The sequence below is a fragment of the Nyctereutes procyonoides genome, unplaced genomic scaffold (genome assembly GCF_905146905.1).
Source record: "Nyctereutes procyonoides isolate TBG_1078 unplaced genomic scaffold, NYPRO_anot_genome, whole genome shotgun sequence".
In the NCBI taxonomy this organism is placed as follows: Eukaryota; Metazoa; Chordata; class Mammalia; order Carnivora; family Canidae; genus Nyctereutes; species Nyctereutes procyonoides.
In genome coordinates this window covers 9,010,646-9,033,875 of record NW_026575131.1, presented here as the reverse complement: position 1 = coordinate 9,033,875, position 23,230 = coordinate 9,010,646, and the positions used below count along the sequence as shown (strand labels likewise).

The window sequence follows — 23,230 nt, the reverse complement described above, 5'->3', positions numbered from 1 at the left end:
GAAGGTCGTAAGTGGCCCACGATGAGATCACTGGGGCAGGATGGCCATCTGGGAAGCAGAGCAGCCATCCAGGTGAAGGGGAAGAGTTTATCCTGGGACTTTGCCTTAGAACCACCACATGGCAGATGGTGAATGTGAGTTTTTAAGGCAGGGAGAGCCAGCTGAAATCCACTGACTTAGAAGCTACCTTTTGGCTGATGCCAGCCCTGAGACAGAATGATTCTGACAGGGAAAGACTACATCTGCTGGGTCACCTGACTGAGGCAGGATCTGCTCACCCATGGAGTAAGTCTCTCACCAGCTGGGTGACCTTGAGGAGTTAAACCTTTTCTTTCCTTATCTGTAAAATAGAGTTGCTAACACCTGCCTCACAACAGTGCCATAAGAACTGAACGAGGTAATACATTGGATGCTCTTAACATCAAACCCAGTATATGATAATTATTACTGTCATCACTAGTATTACCACTAGCACCTCACTAGGTTGTTAGGAAAAATCCAGTGACAGATGTGTACTGACATATGACCCATGGTAGGTTTTCATATGACCCATGGTTGTTTTTCTTCCTCCCATTACTACTTTCTCCCACTCGAGCTCTCATGTATACTTCAAGACCCACTACAAATGGGCCTGGGACTCCCCCTCCACCCTGGGGAAGAATGATTCACTCACTCATTCCTCACACTTCAAAGTAATGGCACACTGGGTCTGGTGTCCAGCAGCATTTTTGAGTACCTCCACCTTAAACTTGCTAAAAGTATCTTGGTACCAGAATGAAAATCTCTGCCCCATTAAGCAATGCCTGGCCAGAATTATCTTCTCTTTCCCTGCAAACCCCTTTGGCTTGGTTTATCCATCTGCAAAATTAGTGCACCATTGTGTATGCAGTGCTAAGCAGAGGAAGGGCCCTGACCCATGGTTCCTCTGGTCTGTTCTTTTACCAGTCACCTGGGGATCCGAAATCAGGGCTCACCCTGCCTGGCCTTCAGGTCCCTTGTGTATCAGGTGGAGATGATGGCACCTTTTCTGACTCTCAGTTCCACCAGGATTCTTAGGAGGATGTAAGCAGCTAAGGCTGGGGAGGCAATTTGCAAGTGTAAGGTACTGTATAATTTTCAAAGGTTATTATTAAACTATTTGTTTAATGGAATTGAGTCAAAAGTAAACCTCTGCGTATTATTGCTTATTAAAATCTCCTTCATTACCTGGACACCTGGGTGGTGCCATCGGTTAAGCATCTGATTCTTGGTTTCAGCTCTGACAGTGAACTCAGGGTGGTGAGACCGAGCCTTGCATTGAGCTCTGTGCTCAGTGAGGAGTCTGCGTGGGTTTCTCTCTCCCTCTGTCTCTCCCTTCGCCACTCATTTTGCATGTGCTTGCTCTCTTGCTCTCTCTGAAATATGTATTTTTTAAATCTCCTTCATTAGGGACGCCTGGGTGGCTCAATGGTTGAGCATCTGCCTTCAGCTCAGGGCATGATCCTGGAGTCCTGTGATCGAGTCCCACACCGAGCAACCTGCATGGAGCCTGCTTCTCCCTCTGCCTATATCTCTGCCTCTCTTTCTCTCTGTGTCTCTCATGAATAAATAAATTAAATCTTTAAAATAAAATCTCCTTCATTACATTAACTATTTTTTTATTTTTAGAATAAAATTTAAATGATATGCATGTATAGATTTACATAAAGTATATCATACATAAATAAATCACACCCTGGTTAGTACTTGGAAGTTGCTGATTGCAGTCTCTGAGGATTCCAGGAAAGCTGGTACAGGATCTAGGAAAGGGCCAGAAGGACAAACATAGAAGGAGAAGAAGGCGTAGCTGTTGCAAAGACCACTGTTTTGGCTGAGACTCCTGCTTTAAAATTTCTCCCAGCAATGAAAACAGAAAGGTGGAAGATGGACAGGGTAGTGATGCAAGCGTTCACTCTCCAGGAAGACTCAGAAGGGGCCCTGGGGTGTCCTACATGGCTGCAGGATTTTTGCCATTCCTGCAAACCCACCATACTTAATACCTCCCTGTTTGCTGCTTCATTTTTATTTAAATGAATTTCTTTACCAAGAACTTTCCCTAGTCTTAGTTAAAATAAAATTTTAAAAGCCAGCATCACTTGCCATAAATAGAAAAAGTAAGTTCAAGGAAAACAAAACAGCATTGTTCAATCCCCAGCAGATGCTGGTGCCTGAGATCTTGCTCTCTATTTGTGAAAAGCCAGATTAGAGAGGCATTAGCAACACACTAGTTACCAAACTGAGACTGTCTCCTTCAGCCAACCAGAGAGACTAAAAGAACTGAAGAGATAATTTAATGTTTATAGTTCATGTGCTATCAGTGATCCCACTCTCACTCATTTTGAAGAGATCCAGTCTGGTCTGACCATCCCTCATGTTGTAGTAATGCCCATTTAAAATATCTGACCTTTATGTACTCAGCTCCACGGATGGGAACTCACATCCTCAAGACAGCCCTTTTCCTTGCTGGACAGCTCTAGCTACTGGAATGTTCTCAAGGTCAAGGTGAAGTCTGTGTCTCTGAAGATGCTATCCTTGGACTTCATCTCTCTCCTTTTGTAGCCACACAAAGCAAGTCTATTTCCTTCATCTGTTTGAAGAAAGTATTTGGCAGTATCTTGGTCTTTTCAGTTATTCTTTCAAAAAACTTCTATGATTGATTAGAGAGAGAGAGACTAGAAATGACCCCTTGCCTTCAAGCAGCCAGCAGACTGAAGTAGAAGAACTGGATATGAACTGGATCCTTTCCTGATAATCTGATAATAATAATGGGAGTGACACACAGATCACCATGGAAGGCCAGAGGAGGAGCAGCTGACTCTGCACCAGGGATCTATGGCAGGGGCTTCCCAGAGGAAGTGAGCCCTGAGCTGACCCTGCTGAGGTGAGCAGAAGCTGGCCAGGAGGAGAGAAGGGAACTTTAAATGCCCACACATGGAGTGGTCTACACTGATGGGTGGCTCTCAGTAAACACTAAACCAGCCCAGAGAGGTGAGGGGATACCCAAAGTCATGCAGCTTGAAGCAGATATTGAAGCTTGAAGCATGCATTTTGGAGCCAGATAAACCAAGATTAGAATTCTGTTACTTATCTGCTCTAGCTGTGTCCCTTTGGGCAAATTACTTAATTTTTCAAAACCTCAATGCTTTCAACTAAAAAGGTCACAACGTTTGTCACAAAGTTAAATGAGGCACTGCATGCAAGACACCTAGTAGAACACCTGGCTCATGGTAACGTGGATGTGATGGGTATCTGAAAGATAAAACCATCTGCACAGCACAGGCACCAAGTGATCAGGGAAGATCTGGCTGGCACAGTGTATGGGAGAAAAGCAGCTCTTGGAAAGTATCACTGGAAAACTATTACTCATGTGATACTAGTTGTAGGAATAGTAGCTATGAAGGGAGACAGGAGTCCCACCTGGAGGACCTTCCCTTTATCCCCACCTTGTTCTAAGCAAACCTTTTCATTCGGAATCTTCTGCACAGTGACAGGCTCAATTTACCTGCTACAAAAAGTGCTTTTCTGCTTAGGATTCCCCTGAGAGGCTGAATCTAAATTATACCATGTTTTTAGGGACATACTACATATCTGTGAATAAAGGTTAGTTGCTCCCTGGAATCCTCCCTCTCAAATGCTCCGTCAAGCTGAGAGATGCTGCAGACCCTTTCTGCATACAATATGGAACATTATTCATTAGCTAGTCAAGCACCTCCCAGTTGTCTCCAAAATCTGACTTTCCCAATTCTAAACACATTTGAATAAAATTCTCTGTTGCTTTTTTTTTCCCCCACAGCTGTCCAAATAACAGCAACGGAAAGCATTTTTCTCAGGTATATCCCCTGGAAGGTAAGAGATATCCAAAACAAAAGGCATCAGAATAGAAGTGAACATCATCTCACACACAGAGCACTATTTGCATGTGGGGCTGGTATTCCAGGTGGAAATCTGGAGCTGGCCTAGGACAGGGCTTTTCAAACTGGGTCCCAAGGAGTGCTAGTTTGGCGAAATGTTCATCAATATTAGAGGGGAGAAAGAATCCTGTGGCCAAGTAGCTTTCAGAAAGAAGTCAACAGGCTTACTTACTGCAAAACTTCTCGTAGCCTTCCATATTCTAAGGTGTGTCAGGAATTGCAAAGAGGAGGTCTGGAGTGGGTAGTTAGCTGCCCCTCACTGTATCGTATCTACCCCACGCCACCCTACCCACAGCTAGACATCTCAATGTATCTGTGTCTTCAAAAACCCTCCCCTAGAGGAAGAAAAAGTGTTAGTTCTGGCAAACCTCTGGCTTCCTAGAACCACCCAACTTGTTTGTAGGACGTTCACCTACCCTGAGAGGCAGGTTTTAAGCCCCCGGTATGCTCCCCCCACCACCACCACACAGCACTCCTGCTCAGGAAAGGGCCCCAGTTCCAGATCTTGAAAATGACAAGCCAACCTCAGGCTAGGGCTGGCTGGGAAAGAGCAGTGGATTATGGATTTGACTCTGGGGAAGAAGGGTCTAGCAGGCCAGCATGGCCTCCAAGCGAGTCGTAAATAATTTATCATCTGGAAAACCATCACAAAGGGTGCTCTTAAACATAAATAAGCATCAGAATCCCCTGGAGGGCTTGTTAAAATACAGATTGCTGGGCCCTACCCAGCAATCTGTAGTTTCTGGGTAGGGAATTTCTCATTCGGTGGGACTGAGGGGATTCCCCAGATTTTGCATTTCTGACAAGTCCCCATGTGATGCTGCTGGTCAGGACCCCACTTTATAAACTGGTGCTCTGGCATCCGTGGTCCTGATTCCCCAGTCAGAAACAGCACTGGGAAGGCTGTGAAGCCCACACTCTGTCCTCTCAGCAACACCATACCAGGCGCCAGGCACAAGGAGTGGGTAACCATTTGCCCAAATGGCCCCACGAAGCTCCTAAGGCAGCCAGAAAACACATCAGCCTCCCTGCCTCCCACCAGCCCCACCCCAGGGCAATTCTAATTACCACCCTTCATTCATTCCTTCAACAAACATCTAATGAGTGCCAACCATACGCCAAACCTGGTGCTGGGTGCTCAGGACCCTAGGTCAAGAGCCAGCCTCAGTGTCATCTCTGAGCTCACAGCCCGGTGATCATCAAAAGGGGCACAGACAAGAACACAGGTGATTTCAGCACAGCATGGCAGCTTCGGCCTCCCTCTTCTCTAATCCTTCTGTCAAGTCAGAGATGGAAGACATCCTTGATTCCTCTTTTCCTCATTCCTACCTCTGAAAGACTGCCCAGTACTGCCCACCCCTCCTCGTCTGTTCTGTCCTTACTACCCTGGCAATCACCACCACCCGCCTGCAGAGCAATAATCCAACACACCTGCTCCACTCGTGCCCCCTCCAACCCAGGGTCATATTTCAAAAACAGAAATGGGGTCATGCACCCTCCTATTACCAGTGTCTCAGTGGCTTCGCACACTCCCTCACCACTAGTTCCAGCTCCACCGGCTTCTCCTTCCCCTCCGCTGCCCCCAGGGCTACCCTTTCTCATCCCTCTGGTCTCAGCTTCAACGCCACTGCCTCCAGGTGCCTTCCCTGACTGCTATTCTAGCTCAGTGGGGAGGATCAAAGAGGGCTGCAAATCCTTCAATGAGAGAAGGGTTTTATTTCCTCTCTCCTGAAGCTGAGCTCAGGCTGAGAAGTGGTGCTGTGCCAGTTCCAGAGCTGGCCTTGAAGACTGGGGCTTCCCCACTGCTCTCTCGGGGCCCTGACTATAATGTCAGACACCCAGCTGAAATGCTAGTTACAGGGGCCTTGACACCACACAGGGGAGGAGGTCGTCCAGCTGCGTCCAGCCTTTTGGCCATCCCCACCAAAGTGCCAGGCACACAGGTGAAGCCATCTTAGACTCTCCAGCCCAGACCAGCTACAGCTGAATATTACTCAGTGACCCCAATCAATGCCATATAAGGTGGAAAAATCACCCAACTGAGCCCTGTCCAAATTCCTAACCCACTAAACCATGAGGTACTATGTTATAGTACTAAGTATTGCAGTTACCCAGAATAGATAGCTAGAACACTCCGCATTATATTTATTTCCATCATAGTACCTCCTCAGCAGCTATATATTTTTTCGATTGCCTGGGCAGATAAAGAGCAAATAAATGGAGTAGCATTGAGGTTGGAATCAAGAACCTGAGTCCTTGTTATGCACTGAATGTCTGGGTCCCCTTAAAAGTCCTATGTTGACACCCTAGGCCCAGTGTGATAGTATCAGAAGGTGGGGCCTTTGGCAGTAATTAGCGGTAGGGCAGAGGCCTCATGAATGGGATTAGTGCCCGTACTTCAAGAGTCAGGAGAGAGCTTGCCTGCTCTCCCTGCTCTCCACCCGTGTGAAGACACAATGAGGACCAGCGGTCTGCACGCTCAGAGAGCTCTCACCAGAAGCCGGCCATGCTGGCACCCTGTCAAGGCTGGACTCACTGGCGCTGAGCTCCCTGCGGCACATGATTCAAAGAAAGATTCAGGTCAACGGCTCTGAGGGTTTACCTGGGCAGGATGAACATCTGGAGAACAATACCATTACTTGTTTCTTTTCTACCATCACGTATGATGCACACAGAGGACCTCTTATTTTCCCGAACTGTGATGTGTGCTGAAACACAAAGATTACCAGGACACAGTCCCTGCTCTCAGATACTCTTCCTTCTCTTGAGGGGGGGCATGCTCACAATTGGGGCAGGCACCCAGGCCCTATGGCCATGTCTTTTGAACTCTGCCACCTGCTTGCTCTTCAGCGCTCCATGTTTAGATGTTACTTCCCCTGGAAAGCTTCCTTGAGTCAGACCTGGTGCTTCCTCTGTGTGCTCATAATATTCTGTATTTAATTGATTTGTTTAGTTAGCCAGTATTTACTGAGCATCTACCAGGTGCCAGGCCCTGATTTATTGTAGTAAACAAGACAGGCAGTTCCTGCCATGGTGCAATTTCCCATCTAGTGGAAGAGAGAGATGAACAATCAAACATAAAAAAGCAAAAGAAAGAAAATATCAAATGATTGCTATGATGGACTCCTGGCTTCTAACGAGGTGCGAAATTAGTTGATAAGCCACCTGGTCTATGGTACTTCGTTACAGCAGCTGAATGAACTACGATAGTTCCCATTCCAGTTCCGCCACTCATTTGCTGTGCTATCCTGAGCAAATCAATTCCCTCTCTAAACAAAACCTCTCAGCCAGAGAAGGTTTTACAGACCAAGTACGTTTCCTCCCTCCCTTGCTCCTGCTCATTCGCAAACACCCCGTCTCCATCTGGCACTGGGCCCATTGCAGCGGGAATAAAATAACGAGACCTGAGCCCTGCCCTCCAGGCCCTGAGAGGCTACCTGCCAGAGAGATGGACACTCTTAAATGAAGTATTGGTAAGACAGCAAGACTAGCCTTCTCTGGACAGCAGGTCAAAGGACCCAGAGCACAGCACAGGTCCTGTTCACTGAGCTCCAAAGACGCAGCCAGGGGTCAGCACTGGTTGGCCCTGGGGTCAAAGGGCAAGTCCAGGCATCCCTCAGAGACTCCTGCTTCCAAAAGCCACATTATCCCAGCTGCACTGGCCAGGGCCCACATCCTAATTAGACTTTCATAGTGTGTCAAGCAGCCTGCTTGGCCCGACTGCCAGCTGGGGCTCCTGTTCCGTCTGGTGGCCTCTGTTTAATGAACCCATGAGGGGGGATGGCTGAGCTCATTACAGGCAATGTGAGGCAATAGGGACCCCCACCTATGCCCCCCACACCCTCGTCTTTCCCCCTCTCCCCCATGTTCACACCGAAAATGGAAAGGGAGGAGACAGGCAGGAGCTGAGGCCACAGCCTAACCACACAGCCCTGGACAGCTCCAGTGACAGCTCAGCCAGAGATGAGGGTTTTCGTGAGTGTGCCTGTATCTCTGGTTTTAGGGGGGCATTCAGATCCCACGGCTGCTCTCAGGCTGCATCTGGCCCTTTCTTATCTCAGGCCAAGGAGGCAGAATGAAAATGACAGTTCTTTTTTTTTTTTTTTTGCAATGACTGGTCCATAGACATGTCTGGACAAGGTGCTTTCTTGTCCAGAGCTTCACTGAGCTTCACTGAGCTTCACTGTCCTCACCTTTAAGATAGGGCAGGAACACCCACCCGGCCCAAAGTGCTCAGTTACTGCCCACAATAAACTGTGATGGCTGTTGTTATTACCAAAAGATAGGCCAGAGAAGGCACCAAAATGTGAGTGTGTTTGCTTCTGAGTAGCAGGACTGTGCAAGTGACTTTTTTCCTCCTGTTTCTCTGTATTTTCTAAGTTATATACAATTAGCATTTTACTTTCATCATTTGGAAAGATAAAAAAGCAAATTTTCTCAAAAAAAATCTATCAGAAAAATGAGATTATGTGTGTGGATGGGCCTAGACAGTGTCTGGGAGGAAATTATTAATAGAAGCTTCCTCCTGCAGGCTGCGTTGGAAAAAATAAGATTGGGTAGATAAATAAGAGTGGTATTCGTGAAGATGTAATACATTTTTGCTCTCTGATAAAGTAATTTCCACAAAAGTGAGTGTTTGAATGCTGTGCATAGACGAAGGGAGATGTCTGTTTACGGAGGTTTAAAAGAAGAGCACCCCCTGGCCAGAGCAGAAGGCAAAAAATATATGGAAGAAAGTGGAAGCAACCCAGGGCCCACTGACAGGTGAATAGATAAATATGATGTGCTGCATACACACAATGGAATATTACTAGCCCTAAAAAGGGCATACAGTACAGAGGAACCGAGAGGACCTTATACTATGTACACTAAGCCAGTCACAAAAGGCAACTACTATGTGACTTCACTTATACAAAGTCCCTACAGTAGTGAGACTCATAGAAACCGGAAGTCCACTGGTGGTTGCCAGGAACTGGAGGGAGAAGGAACGTGGAGTTAGCATTTGATGCATATGGAATTTCTGTTTTGCAAGATAAAAAGCATTATGGGCATGTACTGTAGTGATGGTTGCACAACAGTGTGAGTATCCTTAATGCTACATAACTGTACATTTAAAAATGGTTAGGATGGTAGATTTTATATTACGTGGGTTTACCACAAGTTTTCTAAATGCAGAGAGAAAAACAGGATCGGACCCAAAGGAAGCAAGCTGCTGATCCCCTGTGGTTGAGGGTGACTGGCTGGAGAGATGACAGTGGAGTGGAAGATCCCCAGGTTCACTCTGCCCCGTGAACGGGGTCCCCTGAGGTTGCTACCTTCTACCTGTGCTTTAGGAGGCAGGCCCAAGAGAGTTCTGGGCAAGGAGGTTCTGTTGCCGTCAGACTCAGAGGCAGTCACGCCACTGCCTGAGGGGATCTGACCTCACAAACCCAGAGTTTGGAGTGTGAGAAATCAGGACCAGGGGAGTTTGTGTATTGTAAATAAAGAAGGTGGAGAAAGAGCCCCGGGCACCCATCCTCCAGGGGAGGGAGGAAGAGGGATGCACTGAGCATCAGTTCCATGGAGAAGAGATTATGAGATCACTGTGCTGGGGGAATTGGGAAGTGGGCTGGCTGACCCCCAGATAAATGGGTCAGGATGTCCTGAAAAGAGCGAGGAGGTCACCTTGGTCCAAATGAAGCCTAGCACAAGGCCTGGTGCGTGGTAGGATAACAGCCACAGCAAGGACAATTCACTGAGCATTTAAGTGTCTGCAGCACTTCTCCCGTGTTCCTCGTTCATTCCCTGCAGCATCCCTAGGCAGGAGAACTGTATCTTCACTCTCCTAGGAGGAAGTCAGGCACGGAGATGACTGTAACCGGGGTTCCTGGGCCTTTTAAAAGCACACCGTCTGCCTCCAGTGAGCGTCTGCCTCCTTTCTGCTTTGCTGCCTCCCCTGGGCCCAGCTCCCCCCACCCCCAGGCCCCCTCTCACTTGAACTGGTGCTCCCGGGAACTGCGGATCTTGGAGGAGAACCGCTCGGCCAGCTTCTCCAGGCTGCGGGAGTACTCGAGCTCAATCTCGGCCTTCCGGCGGAAGAACTCCTGGAGGTCCTGGAGCAGCTGCAGCCGGGACTCGGACTGCTGCTCCAAGCATTTGAACTGCTCCACCAGCTGCGTGCGGATCTCTGCGGGCAGAGGCAAGGAGCAGCGGGCGTTAGGCTGTGGCGGGCGCTGCACTGGGACCCGCGCGGCTCACCCAGGGCCCCCCACCCACTGCCAGGCCCGCCCGCCCTCCCCCAGAGCCCCTCCGGCATTGGCACAGAGGTCTGGCACATGCTGCCTTTTGTCACATGGTCTAACCCAATGTTTCCCCAAGCTGAATCATGGCATGTCACCACCAGGGCTTCTGCTATATCCACAGGCTGCCAGCATTATTATTTCTTCCATATGATCTAGCAAATTGGCTTGCTTTTCTTACTGAAATGAACTTATTTGAAATGAACAGTTTTGTGTCACTAAGGAGAGGGGAAAACGAGGACCGCCTGCCATCCTGCTACATGGAAGATGAACTCAACAAAAACAAAAAGTTTGTAAAACTTTATCTGGAGAGTCCTGCTTACCAAAGGGACCAGAGTCCAAGCCGACTGCTCTCTAGCAACAAAAGGAAAATGGAAGTGGGGCAAGGCGCTAAAGACTTTCTCCAGATGCAGGCAGGGCTGCAGACAGAGGCTGAGAAGGGGATGCGGGGGCTCTTGGGTTTCAGTGTTACTTAAGGCCACGTCTGTGCTCCACATTAAATCACCTGGAGCTCCGTGCATAAACATCTCAAGTACTCCTGGAGGAATGTCACCCACACTTCAGGAAATACTGACAGCCAACCAGGTCTGGGAAACCAGGGCAAAAGTTCAGAAGCTGGGGAGGAGGAGATAAAAGTCACAGGCAAATCCCAGTAACTACAGACAACCTCATCTTCAAGCCCAGAGTGTTGTCATTGCTGTCGCCCCTCTGCTTTAACTCCTTCCCAGCCATCCCACATGGGAAATATGCTCAATGCATCAGTGTCCCCAAAGCACTCTGCTCACACCAGCTCCCTGCTCAAAACACCCCACAGCACCCTTCTGCCTGAGTATTAAGCCCAACTCCTTAGCATGGAATTCAAGGCCATCTACCACCCAGCCACAAACTTTACTTCTGAGGATTTACCCCCAATAGACTCTCAAAACCATTCAAACCAGTTTTTGAAATGTCCAATCCCACCTGCATCAATGGGCACCCTGTCTGAAATGATGGCCAACACCATCTTAGCATCCTTCAGAGAAGTGGGCTTCACAGGGGTCAGCCCCACCCTGGGGTAACCAAAGGCTCCCTCAGGGGTACACAAGCAGGAAAAGTACCAGGGAATCAGCTGAAGATCCTGTTTCCACTTCTACTCTTCCCTGCTCCACCTAAGAATGTGTCTCAGTCTGGATGGCATGACTGCTCTCCTTCCCTACCTCCCTCTTCACATTGATCCTTCTCCTGCTTTGCAGAAGAATAACCAACTTCTTCAGCCAGAATCTGTCTATGGTCTAGTATCCCTAAATGTCAAGATCTCTGGGTGCCAAAAAAATGGACAATTCAGAATGTTGGTGTTAGCAAATCTTCCTTTGGGATCGTGCACCCTTGCTACTCAGAGTGTGGTCTGTGGACCACCAGAAAAGCAGAATCAGACCCCAACTCAGAATTTCTGAACCAGAATCTGCATCTTAGCAAGATCTCCAGATGGTCCTAAGTACCTTAAAGTATGAGAAGCACTGCCATCTACCACCCCCATCCATCTCATTATGAGAAGTATTTCCCACACTATCTTACTTTTTATGTTTAGTAATTATTTATCAAATGTGTAAAATACCGATATTATTTTGATGAACTGTTTATGTGGTCATTGTAATGATAAATCAATCTAAAAGAAAGATACTGGGCAGCCTGGGTGCTTCAGCAGTTTAGCGCCGCCTTCAGCCCAGGGTGTGATCCTGGAGACCCGGGATCGAGTCCCACGTCTGGCTCCCTGTATGGAGCCTGCTTCTCCCTCTGCCTGTGTCTCTGCCTCTCTCTCGTGCTCTGTGTTTCTCATGAATAAATAAATAAGTAAAATCTTTTTAAAAATAAAATAAATAAATAATAAATAAATAAATAAATAAATAAATAAAGATACTTAGAGTTCTATGAGCAAAGGAAAGATTTTCAATGTCTATTTCAATTTACATCCATGTTCTAGATCCAAAGAGGTATGATGGAGTAATCAATAAGAATTTCAAGTGTAGGGGAACCTGGGTGGCTCAGTGATTGAGCATCTGCCTTCGGCTCAGGTCGTGATCCTGGGGTCCCAGAATCGAGTCCCACCATCGAGCTCCCTGCAGGGAGCCTGCTTCTCCTTCTCCCTCTACCTACGTCTCTCTCTCTCTCTCTTTGTCTCTCATGAATAAATAAATAAAATCTTTTAAAAAAATAATTTCAGGTATAAAAATATATTAGATAAACTTCTGTGAAAGAAATATAAAGGAATGATGAGTTCAAGAAAGTAAAGAAAGGCACAATATAAAATTTCTGACTTATCTGAATAATTTTGGATGGATGGTGGTGGATACCAACATGTTATGGTATTTATTCCACGATCTGGTAATTACACTCATGGCTACATACTCCAAACAAATACAGTGTTTATGTCCACCAAACAATATACAGACGAATACTTATAGTTGCTTTACAACCAAATATTAGAAACAACCCAAAATGTCCATTAAGACTAGACAAGATTTTTTTTTACTCTGACATTGGCAGTCAATGGAATACTATACAACAATGAAAAAGATGAATTACTGCTACATGCAGCTTGAATCTCACAGGCCTTACATTGCTTGAAAGAAGCCAGAACAAATGAGATCATGCAAAACCAGTTTATGGTGATGGAGGTCAGAGAAATGGTCACTCTTGGGGTGGTACTGACTGGGAGGGGGCACAAGGGGTACCTCTGGAGTGCTGGAGATATACTTCACCTCAATTTGGGTGGCAGTTACCTGGTATAAAGAATTGAGTTGCATACTTGAGATCTGTGTATTCTACTCTAAATAAGTGATCCTGCACTAAAGAGACAAAATAAAAAATTGCTTCCTATGTTATTTGATTTCCATTTGATACATTTAAGAGAGTAGTGTAATTTTATTCTACAAGGTCAATATTTACAATAGGGCAGAAATGATATCCTTTGTAACTACTTAAACTTAATGAAAAAAATAAACTTATAATGAAACATTTCAGATGTCAAGTTAAAATGTATGAAGCAAGAAGTTTCGCCCCCCTGACTCCACTTAGAGGGTAAGCAAGCAAAAAAGTTTAAAACCTGCTTTAGAGTCCATGTCAAGTACTGTTCCTCCCAGGGAGTCCTGGACTGCGTGGCCCTCCCAGTCCTACTCTGAACTCCCATGGTACTTCTAGTTTGTCTCTGACTACCTCCTGCTGTTGTTTTAATTCTTTTGTGTACATGTGTCATATTCTCCTTGGCTCCTCAAATGAAATTTAAGCTCTAAAGGTGGATTTTCCCTGCATGTAATAGATGATCACGAGATCGATATTTGTATAGCAAATTACTATTTCTCTTTACCGAGTGCTTTTACCCAAGGATATTAAGTGTTGTGATTATGGGAGTCTCACTCGACACAAACATACACACAAACACCAGGCACATCTCACACAACACATATACCCCCCACACAGCACACCACACACACTCACACATATACCATATACTACACACATACCACACACCATACTGTACACATACACACATATACAATATGACATTATTATCCATTTTTACAGAGGAAGAAACCACAGCTGTGTAAACTACAATCAGGAACTTGTCCAAGGTCACATTTTGTTCTCTGAACTATATAACAAGCTACACAGGTATACCTATGACACTGCCTATGTGTTGACTTGGATCAAGGTGTCATCACTCCCCAAAGGGCAAGCCCTACCATATCAGCACAGAGTTATAAAAATGCTCTTCAATTTGAAAAATATTTTTCAAATTACTTTCAGACCATCTACTATTTGGGACTCAAAATAATCTTAATAAAAATCACTAGCATTTACAGAGTCCATCATTTATTGCAGGCCCAGTGCTGACTTCTTTACATATTTATCTCACATAATCTCTCCCCTATAAGGCAGGTGCTACTACCATTCCCCACTTTCTCCCCACAGATGAGGAGGTGGAGGCTCAGGAGTAAGCAGCCTCTGTTCGTAACAGCTGGTATATTGCAATTAATCTAGGAATCAAGCCCAGATTCCTCAGATGGCAGCAACGACCCTCCGGATACCTAACTAGACTGAGACCATGTTATTTTTGCAAAAGACTTTAATCCATCTGTATTCAACCTCCTGTATCCTTTTTGTAACAAGATGGTGGTCTAAAGAGAATTATTCATCAGAAATGCTGCAGCCACTGCTCTCCTGCATTACAGGGCATAATCAGGAGCCAATGTTCTCATATTTTAGAGGAAAAGTTCATAAATCACACTATGATGACAGGGGAGGATTTGGAAAGAGCAGAGAATCTCCCTCAATTCATACCACCAGCTGGAGCCTCTAGGCTGGGTTGTGCATAGAACCTTCCAGCAGCTTGGACAGCTCAGAGTCAAATCCTTCTAGCAGGAAACGGGCCTGGCTGGATCTCCGACTGCAGCTTGCTCTGGAACCCTGAAAGGATTTGATTACCCATCTTGTTATTTCCAACTCCCTTCCAAGTTGCTCCTCCTTGGAGCTGGCACAGATTTGGGTTTTCTCCTTGAAGATTTCAAAGGAGCGACAAAAATAAAATAAAACAGAATTGCTCCCAAGACTCCATTGAGCAGACATTCCCCCCAGGGGGGCGGTTCCAGTCACAGTTCAGCACTGAGCAGCAGAAAAATTAAAAGTGGGTGGGGCAGGGAAGAAAAGGATTTTGGAAAGTCAGAAAAAGCTCTTTGCTGTCAGAACCTTGGAACTGAAGATGACCTCTCCTATCACCTGGTGCACCCTCCTGGTTTTACAGACAGAGACATGAGGCCCAAAGAAGGAGCAGAACTAATTCCGACACCTGGACTCCTGAAGCACAGCTCTTCCATTGTCACTCCCCTAATAAAATTCCCCATGGCTCCCTATGCTTGTAGTATCAAAGCCTAACTCCTCTGACATTCAAAGCCCAAGAATCTACAGCCTGTCTATCCATTCCCTATTAAAGCTTCTGCTTATTCTCCTGAAATAGTCTCAGCAAAGACCACTGTGGCTGTGCCAATGCCACCTGCCATCGCAACATTCAGGGTGATCAGTCTTAGGGATGAACTAGTATCCTCACCCTCCCCAACCCACTCACAGCTACAGCCTCACCAGCAGAGGCAGCAAGCAGATCTTCCTCAGGTTCAAAGTCATTAGACATTCTATTTTTAAAAAATTAATAGATTGTTTTTTAGAGAAGCTCCAGGTTTACAGAAAAACTAACCAGAACATACAAAGAGTTCCCACATATTCCCTCCCCTGCACACTTTCTCCTATTGTCAACATCTTGCATTGATGGGTGTGGTACATTTGTGACAACTGACGGGCAGAACTAATATGTCACTATTAACTAAAGTCCAGAGTCTGCATCAGGGCTCACTCTTTGTGTTTTACACTGCATGGGTTTGGACAAATGCATGGTGTCATGTGATTATCACTGTGGTACCATACAGAGTATTTTCACTGTCTAAAAATCCCCCATGTTCCACCTATTCATCCCTTCCTCCCTCCTCTCTACAACTCCTGAAAATTGCTCAGCTTTTTACTATTTCTCTAATTTTGCCTTTCCCAGAATGTCATATAGTTGGAATCATACATTATGTACACTTATTCATAAGCTGGCTTCTTTTACTTAGCAAAAAAGTTCCTCCATGTGTTTTCTTTAAAAAAAAAAGATTTGATTTATTTATTCATGAGACTCACAGAAAGAGAGAGAGAGAGAGAGAGAGAGAAGCAGAGACACAGGCAGAGGGAGAAGCAGGCTCCATGCAGGGAGCTAGACATGGGACTCGATCCCTGGTCCCCAGGATCACAACCTGGGCTGAAGGCGGCTCTAAACCAAGCCACTCGGGCTGCCCTCCTCCATGTCTTTTTATGGCTTGATAGCTCATTTCTTTTATCACTGAATAATACTCCATTGTATGGAATAATATTCACAGTTTATTTATCCATTCACCTACTGAAAGATATCTCGATAGTTTCTAATTTGGGAGAATTATGAATATTTTGTGCAAGCTAAATATATTTTCAACTCATTTGGAGAAATACCTTTTTGTTAACTAACAAACTATATTTAAGAGCAGTTTTAGTTTGCAGGAAAAAAAGAGTTCTATTTTTAGATAAGAAATACAGAAATTTAAAAAATTAGTACAAAATTCAAAAAGCAAAAAAAAAAAAAAAGAAAGAAAAAACAAAATTCAAAAGGCAGATAGGATATAAAGAGAAAAAAATCTCTCTCCCACCCCTGTCCACCAGCCACCTAGTACCACTCTAATAAGGTAGGCAAGCTACCAGATTCCAGTTACCCTTCTAGCATCCTTCTAGAAATAATGGCATATTTCAAATACATCCCCCCCCCCATTTTTATTGACATGACAGCATATCATTCAGTGTTTGGTACCTTGCCTTTGTCTTTTAAGAATACACTGGGAAGGGGCACCTGGGTGGCTCCATTGTTTAAGCGTCTGCCTTCAGCTCAGGTCATGGTCCTGGGAAAGTCCCCACACACACACACTCCCATGGGCCACACATCACTCAGGGGAGAGTCTGCTTCTTCCTCTCCTTCTGCCCCACCCCCTGCTCATGCTCTCTTTCTCTCTCTCAAATAAATGAATTTTAAAATCTTTTTTTTTTAAAAATAAGAATACATTGGAAAGATCAGTCCATATCACTTTATAAAGGATTTCCTCAATCCTTTTTACAGTACTATAGAATTCCACCATAAAATTAAAAAAACTTTTAGCCCAGTCCCCTTGTCTGGACCTTTAGGTTGTTTGTAATCCTTCACCATCACCAACAATACTGGAATGAATAACCCTATGCAAGCTTCATTTTGCACATGTGCAAAATTTGTGTGGTGAATTTTTCACATAGAACTACAGGAGAAAAAGGCATTTGCATTACTACTTGGGATTACCATTTTGTGTTACTATTTTGAGATTGCTAAACTACCCCTCTTCTGAAATTGTACCAACTTGTACCTCCACCAGAAATCTATGAGCCGGTCATAGGGACTACTTAAAAAACAGGTGTGTGGGATTTGCCTCAAAATAACTTTGGGTCGGGGGCTGGGGGATGGCAGGCTTATAAGTAACACTAGATTGGCCTTGGAGTTGATTGTTAAAATTCACTTGTGGTGATGGATATGAGGAAGAGGCTTGTTATACTATTCTCTCTACTTTGGTAATGTTTGAAACTTTCCATAATTAAAAAAAAAAATTTTTTTTAAGGAAAAAAAAAAGGGGGGGGGGGAGGCAGACAAAGCCAGAAACTTGATACAAAGCCTGCAGCTTCAGTTAACAGGTCTGACCAGTTAGAAATTCCAACAACTTGTCCCCAGAGGCCTCTGCCCCCAGCCTGCAGATGGGTTAGAAAGAGGGGTCAGAGTGTGACCCTAAGAGTAACTTTAAGTGTATCTTCCCAGGCCTCACCCAATTCTAACTCTTGGATCCTGTTCTGATAACATGGTAACTTTTCTGACACCTCCTGGGATGGTGAGGTCCCACCCTCACAGCACATTCATTCTGAAAATCAAGATCAAATGAGCATGGGCCCCCTCCGCTCCAGAGAGGCAGCTGGCATACTCTCCCTGGTAGAGTTTCAGAGCTAACAAGGAGGATGAGCTGTATGGTACATTACAGCTGACAGTGCTTCATTACGTCTATGCATAATCCTGCCTCATTTTCACCACGTCCTATAAGGCTGGTGCTATTATCATTCCTATTTCATAAAGGAAGCCATTGAGACTCAAGGAGTGGGAGTGATTTGCCCCAAGGTCACCCAGAAATTGGCAGAGCCAGAGTTCAAATCCAGAGTAAGGGGTAGACGAGACCCAAGATTACTGGGTCTCCAGTACCTTGGTCTCAATGTACTTTCCCTGGGGGATCCAATGCCTCCCCTTTCAGGGATCATGTCCCGCTCCACCTCCTGTCTCCATTGTGCACTCCATCTGTCATCCTGGTGCCATTCTCACTGGTCCTGGCTGTCACTGTATCCATCCTGGTGCATCCTGACCTTGACCTCAAGCCCTCCTGTAGTAGGAGGGAAACAGCAACTTGGAAGCATAATGTAGCAGGCTCTGGGCTTACCTGCCCAGGGAATTCAAATCCTGGCCCTGCCACGTGTTAAGCTAAGTAAACTTTGGCATGTTTGTTTCATTTTCCTGCAACTCAGTTTCCTTTGTAAAATGAGGATGATAATAATCTATCTCATATTGTTGTAGCAATAATAAATGATCATTCAAGAAAGCTCTTGGTTCAGTGCTGTTTTAGCATTGCACTGTCCAACACACTGTGGCCACTAGCCATATGTGGCTATTTAAATTTGATTAAAATAAAAAATTAATTTCTCAGCTGCACTTGCCACATTTCAAGTGCTCAAAAGCGCATGTGGCTAGTGGTGACCCTACTGGACAGAGCTAGGTATTTCCAGCATTACAGAAACCTCTAATGGGTAGCATTGTATTAGTTAATAAAAGCTCTAATTAGCTATGATTATCATTTATTATAATTGCTTTCTGTGCCCAGCCCAACAGCCATCATCCTGAAAGAATCCACTGCCATCCAACTCCAGCCTTAGGGGAGGGAGGTAGTATGGCAGAGTGAGTGGATAGACCCACAGAGCCTTGACTCCAGCCGCTGTCATAAGGTGGAATATTGTCTGTGCCAGATATGCATTAGGAGGTCTTAGACAGGCAAGTCATTTTTCTCTGAGCTATTTTCTCATCTGCAAAAGGCAGTTAACTATGCTCATCCTGCAGGGCTGCTGCAAGAATCAGACTAGAAATGTGTGCAATGTGCCACACACTCAGGAAACCCTAGACAAACAGCCTCCACAGTGAGGTGGCACAAGCTCACAGGCTTTGGGTACATGAGAAGGGTATATGCTCACAGGCTTCGGGGACAGCCAGACTGGGCATAAACCTGGTTTCCTCCACTTTGTAAAAATCACTTCAGCTGAGTCTGTTTTCTCATCTACAAAATGCAGAATAATAATACCTTCCTCTTGGATTTGTTAAAAGAGAGATGGTATGCATATAAAGTTCCTGGCAGGATGCCTGGTGTATAGTAGATAAGCAATAAATGGCAGGAATGAGCCATCACTGCTACTGTAGCCATGTAGACTAAGCATGGGGCACACCAGGCCCTAAGCTAGGTGTTCCCCCAGGCCATCTCACACCCTCCAGACACAACTCTGCCAAGAAGGTTGTATCATCCCTGGGCACCATCCCTGGGGCCACTCAGCGCTGGGTTCCCTCTGGCTTCCCACCCTCTCCAAAAGCCTGGGCCTGCATTTTATTCCTTCCCTAAGCCCTACACAGAAAGGCTCCATTGGCCCGCACCCCTACCCTTCTCCCAGCCTCCCATTTGTGAAGAGGCAGCTTGTCGGTAGGTGCCTTGAAGACCCCCTGAGGGCTCCTGGGCTCTGCGCCACCACGCCACACCGAAGAGCACCAGCTGCTGGGCCAACCCCAGCCGCCATGTGCTGTTTCCCAGCAACCAAGACCAGAAGGCCCCTGATATGCATGCCACCCTCCCCACCTGTGCTGCCAGGAGAGCTGGCTGGGTGGGTGATGGGGAGCAAGCTCCTCGGTCCGCTCTCTCTGCACACACAAACTGGTTCCTGGCGCTTTGTACCGTTTCCTTCTTTGGGCCAGGGACCCCTACCAAAGACATGAGTCAGTCTTATATTAACCTTGACCAAGCCCATTCATCATGGCTTCTGACCACCAAAGGCGCAGGATGGGTATCACACCATAAATGAGGAAATTGAAGCCCAGGAGAAGGAAAAGGACCTGCCTGAATCACAGGATTCAAAGTCGGGCTGGCCTGGCCCTGCTCCCCCCAATCAGAGTGAATCAGCCCTATAACAGAACTGTTTCCAAAATCTTCTCACCACCTCAGCCCTAAATCAATTGGGAGCTGGGTGATGCAATGCCAAGAACTGGACCTGGGATCAGACCTGCTAAATTCAGAGACTGGCCTTGAAGCTCACTAGCTCAGCAAGTCAGTAACTTGTCTGGGCCTTGGCTTTACCACCTGCAAAATGGAGGGAATAACAGTAGGTAAGTATTGTGCTGAGTGCTTCCCATGAATTATCTCCTTATCCAGGCAAAGCAGCAAATATTTTCTTTACGATTTTATTTATTTATTCATGAGAGACACACAGAGAGGCAGAGACACAGACAGAGGGAGAAGCAGGCTCCCTGCAGGGAGCCTGATGTGGGACTCGATCCCAGGACCCCAGGATCACACCCCGAGCCAAAGGCACTCAACCATTGAACCACCCAGGCGTCCCCAAAGCAGTGAATATTATGCTACAGACTTGGGAGTAGCTACTACTGTTACCTAATTTTGCAGAAGAGGATACTGAGGTACAGAAAAGTGAAGTGATTTGCCCAATTTCACCTAGACATTAAGGAGTTTCTTGGCTCCAAATCTGTACCACTTGCCAGGGATGTCTCCTGAGCACTTGCCATACATACTGTACCAAGTCAGCCAAATTCTTACTGTCTGTCTTCAGCCATCTACTATTCCTCAGAGTAGCGAAAGCCAGGCTTAGCACAGATAATCAAAGCACATCAACTCCTGAGGCTTCCTTGAAGCAAGTAACATCTGCTTCCGGATTTCTTGGAGCGTGAGGGAATACATCAGCTGGGTGAAATGACTGGCATTTCCCCTCTACCTCTCACCACCACTCCCTCACCCAGAAAGGAAGTACAGTACATGGGCCAGTGCTTTGAAAAATTAACAGTTATTTAACAATGGTGATGATACTACTATCAACCAGTAAAATCTTCCTCTAAGTGAAAGGAAACAATATGGTCCTAAACACACTAGGGAATTAGCATTGGATACACATCCATGGCTGAAGTGATGAGAAATAGGAGGGAGACTCCCACTTCCGGTCCAAAGGCAGGGACTGAGTTCCTGAGCACCTTTACCTGGATTACTAAACTAGTTCCCTCATTCAGAAATGGGACAGGATAGTAGGTGGGAGAGAGGTTTCCCAAAAGCATCTGTGCCTATCTAAATAATAGCCATTACTTCTCATGAAGAAGTCAGACAGAAGTTGCCTCCCGCCTTCCAGATGTTCAGCAAAATGCAAAGAATGGTCAGAATAAGGCCACGCCTCCTCCTACCAGCAGCTCTGAGTTAAAGTGGGCCGTGATCAATTTCAACACGAGATTAATATTCAGGGCTTTGCTGCCCAATGGTCCCTGAAGGACCAGATGCATTTAAATGGGAAGAAATCAGGATTCATTAATGCTGAATTTCCAGCTGCGTCCTCTGATTGAGGATTCTTCTTTTTGTTTTTAATCCTACCCTGCTTCTAGAACTAAAATAGAAGTCATAGAGCTGGGGGCCAGCCTGGAAACATCCTAGTGTTTTCCAAAACAGTCAGAGCCATCTTCACAATGTGTCCTCTCTAAAAACCATCCATCCTGTATTTATTCAATGTATTTCTTTAAATCACCTCGCTTTTTACATGGGATACTTTATAGTACGCCATCAATAGAAAAACCTGAATCACTCATCATTAATGGAAGGTATCTGTAAAAACAAATATAGCAGACACAAAATAATGTTATTAAATTCTACCTAGATTCTGTTACCTGAGACCTGTTTTCTTTTTGATAAAAGGAGTTTGGCAAGTATTCAAAGTAGTGTCGAAGGCACACTAGCACCTAATGGAGACTTTTCTCCTTAATTGGAAGGGTTGAAAGAGAATTAAAAAGAAAATAACTGTTTATTTCTGTGAGTCACTGCTATTTAGTTTTATCTCTGTGAAACCTAAAATCATCCTGCATATATACCAACAGTGGTCCTCAGTCCTCACTTCAGAAAATGGTGGTGGGTCCAACTCCTTAATTCACAGAGGAGTCAAAGAATGGAGAGTCTCATCCAATGTGGAATCAGAACCTGGGTCTCCCAGCTGCTTGGCCAGTGCTCAGCTATTCTGACTACAGTTCATCTTATACAAGTCCTTTCTCTCCTGGTACAACAAAAGGCAGCTAGCACAGGGCCAGTGCCTGCCACCAAGCTGGTTTCTCACGAATATTTTTACAAGAATCAATTAACCAGTCATATGAAGTGATGTATGTGGTAGGCTGAATAATGATCCCCAGAAGATATTCAGCTCCTAATCCCTGGAAACTTACCTTAAATTTGAATGTTACCTTAAAAGGCAACAGAGGACTGTGCAAAGGTGATTAAGTTAAGGATCTCGAGATGAGGAGATGATCTTGGATTAATTACCCAGGTGGACCCTAACTGCAATCACAAATGTCCTTTTGGAGAGAGAAAGTAGGAGACTGTCACAGGTAGAAGAGGAAGAGGCAATGAGACCACAGAGGCGGAGATTGGAATGATGCAGCTATGAGCCAGGGAATGCCAGCAAGCCAAGAGAAGCAGAAAGAGGCAAGGAATGGTTCTCCCCTAGAGCCTCTGGAAGGAGTACTTGGGCTCTCCCAACATCCTAATTTTGGCCCAGTGAAACAGAATTCTGACTTCAGAATTGTGGCTTCTAGAACTGTGAAGGAATTAATGAGTGTTGTTTTAAGTCACCAGGTTTGTAGTAATTTGTTACAGCAGCCATAAGAAACTAATACAATATATATCACACCACTTTGAAAGCTCTAAAGAATGACAGAATAGGGTTGAAGCAGTAAATGATATACCAAGTCAGATGGCCAGAAGAAGGAGGGTGTCAGCTGAGACCTCATAAGGGGGAGAGCTGGGAAAGGACTTGCAGTATCTGTACAAGGATGGAGGGTGAGGAGGACATTGTGTCATACCCACCCACAAGCATTTACTGGTTTCCTACCATGTGTGTGTTGGAAAGTGTGAGGAAGCAAGATGAAAATATGTATACAGTAGGATCCCCACTCTCAACTCCCAATGTGCTGGAAGATAAGCCATTTTTAGGTGAAAAAATATTACCAAAATGAGATAGAATAATCCCCTTTCTAGGATCAGAGGCATAAGCAAAAAAAAAATGTATGTGCAGAGATATTTATCACAG

General features: G+C 45.5%; 1 protein-coding gene across 2 annotated transcripts in view; it reads right to left on the bottom strand.

The window, feature by feature from the left end:
- SRGAP3 (SLIT-ROBO Rho GTPase activating protein 3) overlaps positions 1-23,230 on the bottom strand; it is a 249,479-nt gene that overhangs the window by 117,516 nt on the left and 108,733 nt on the right. For both annotated transcript variants that reach the window (XM_055344234.1, XM_055344236.1), the window contains exon 2: positions 9,903-10,095. In XM_055344234.1, the coding sequence (XP_055200209.1) occupies positions 9,903-10,095 (193 nt within the window). The remainder of the gene's footprint in view (positions 1-9,902; positions 10,096-23,230) is intronic.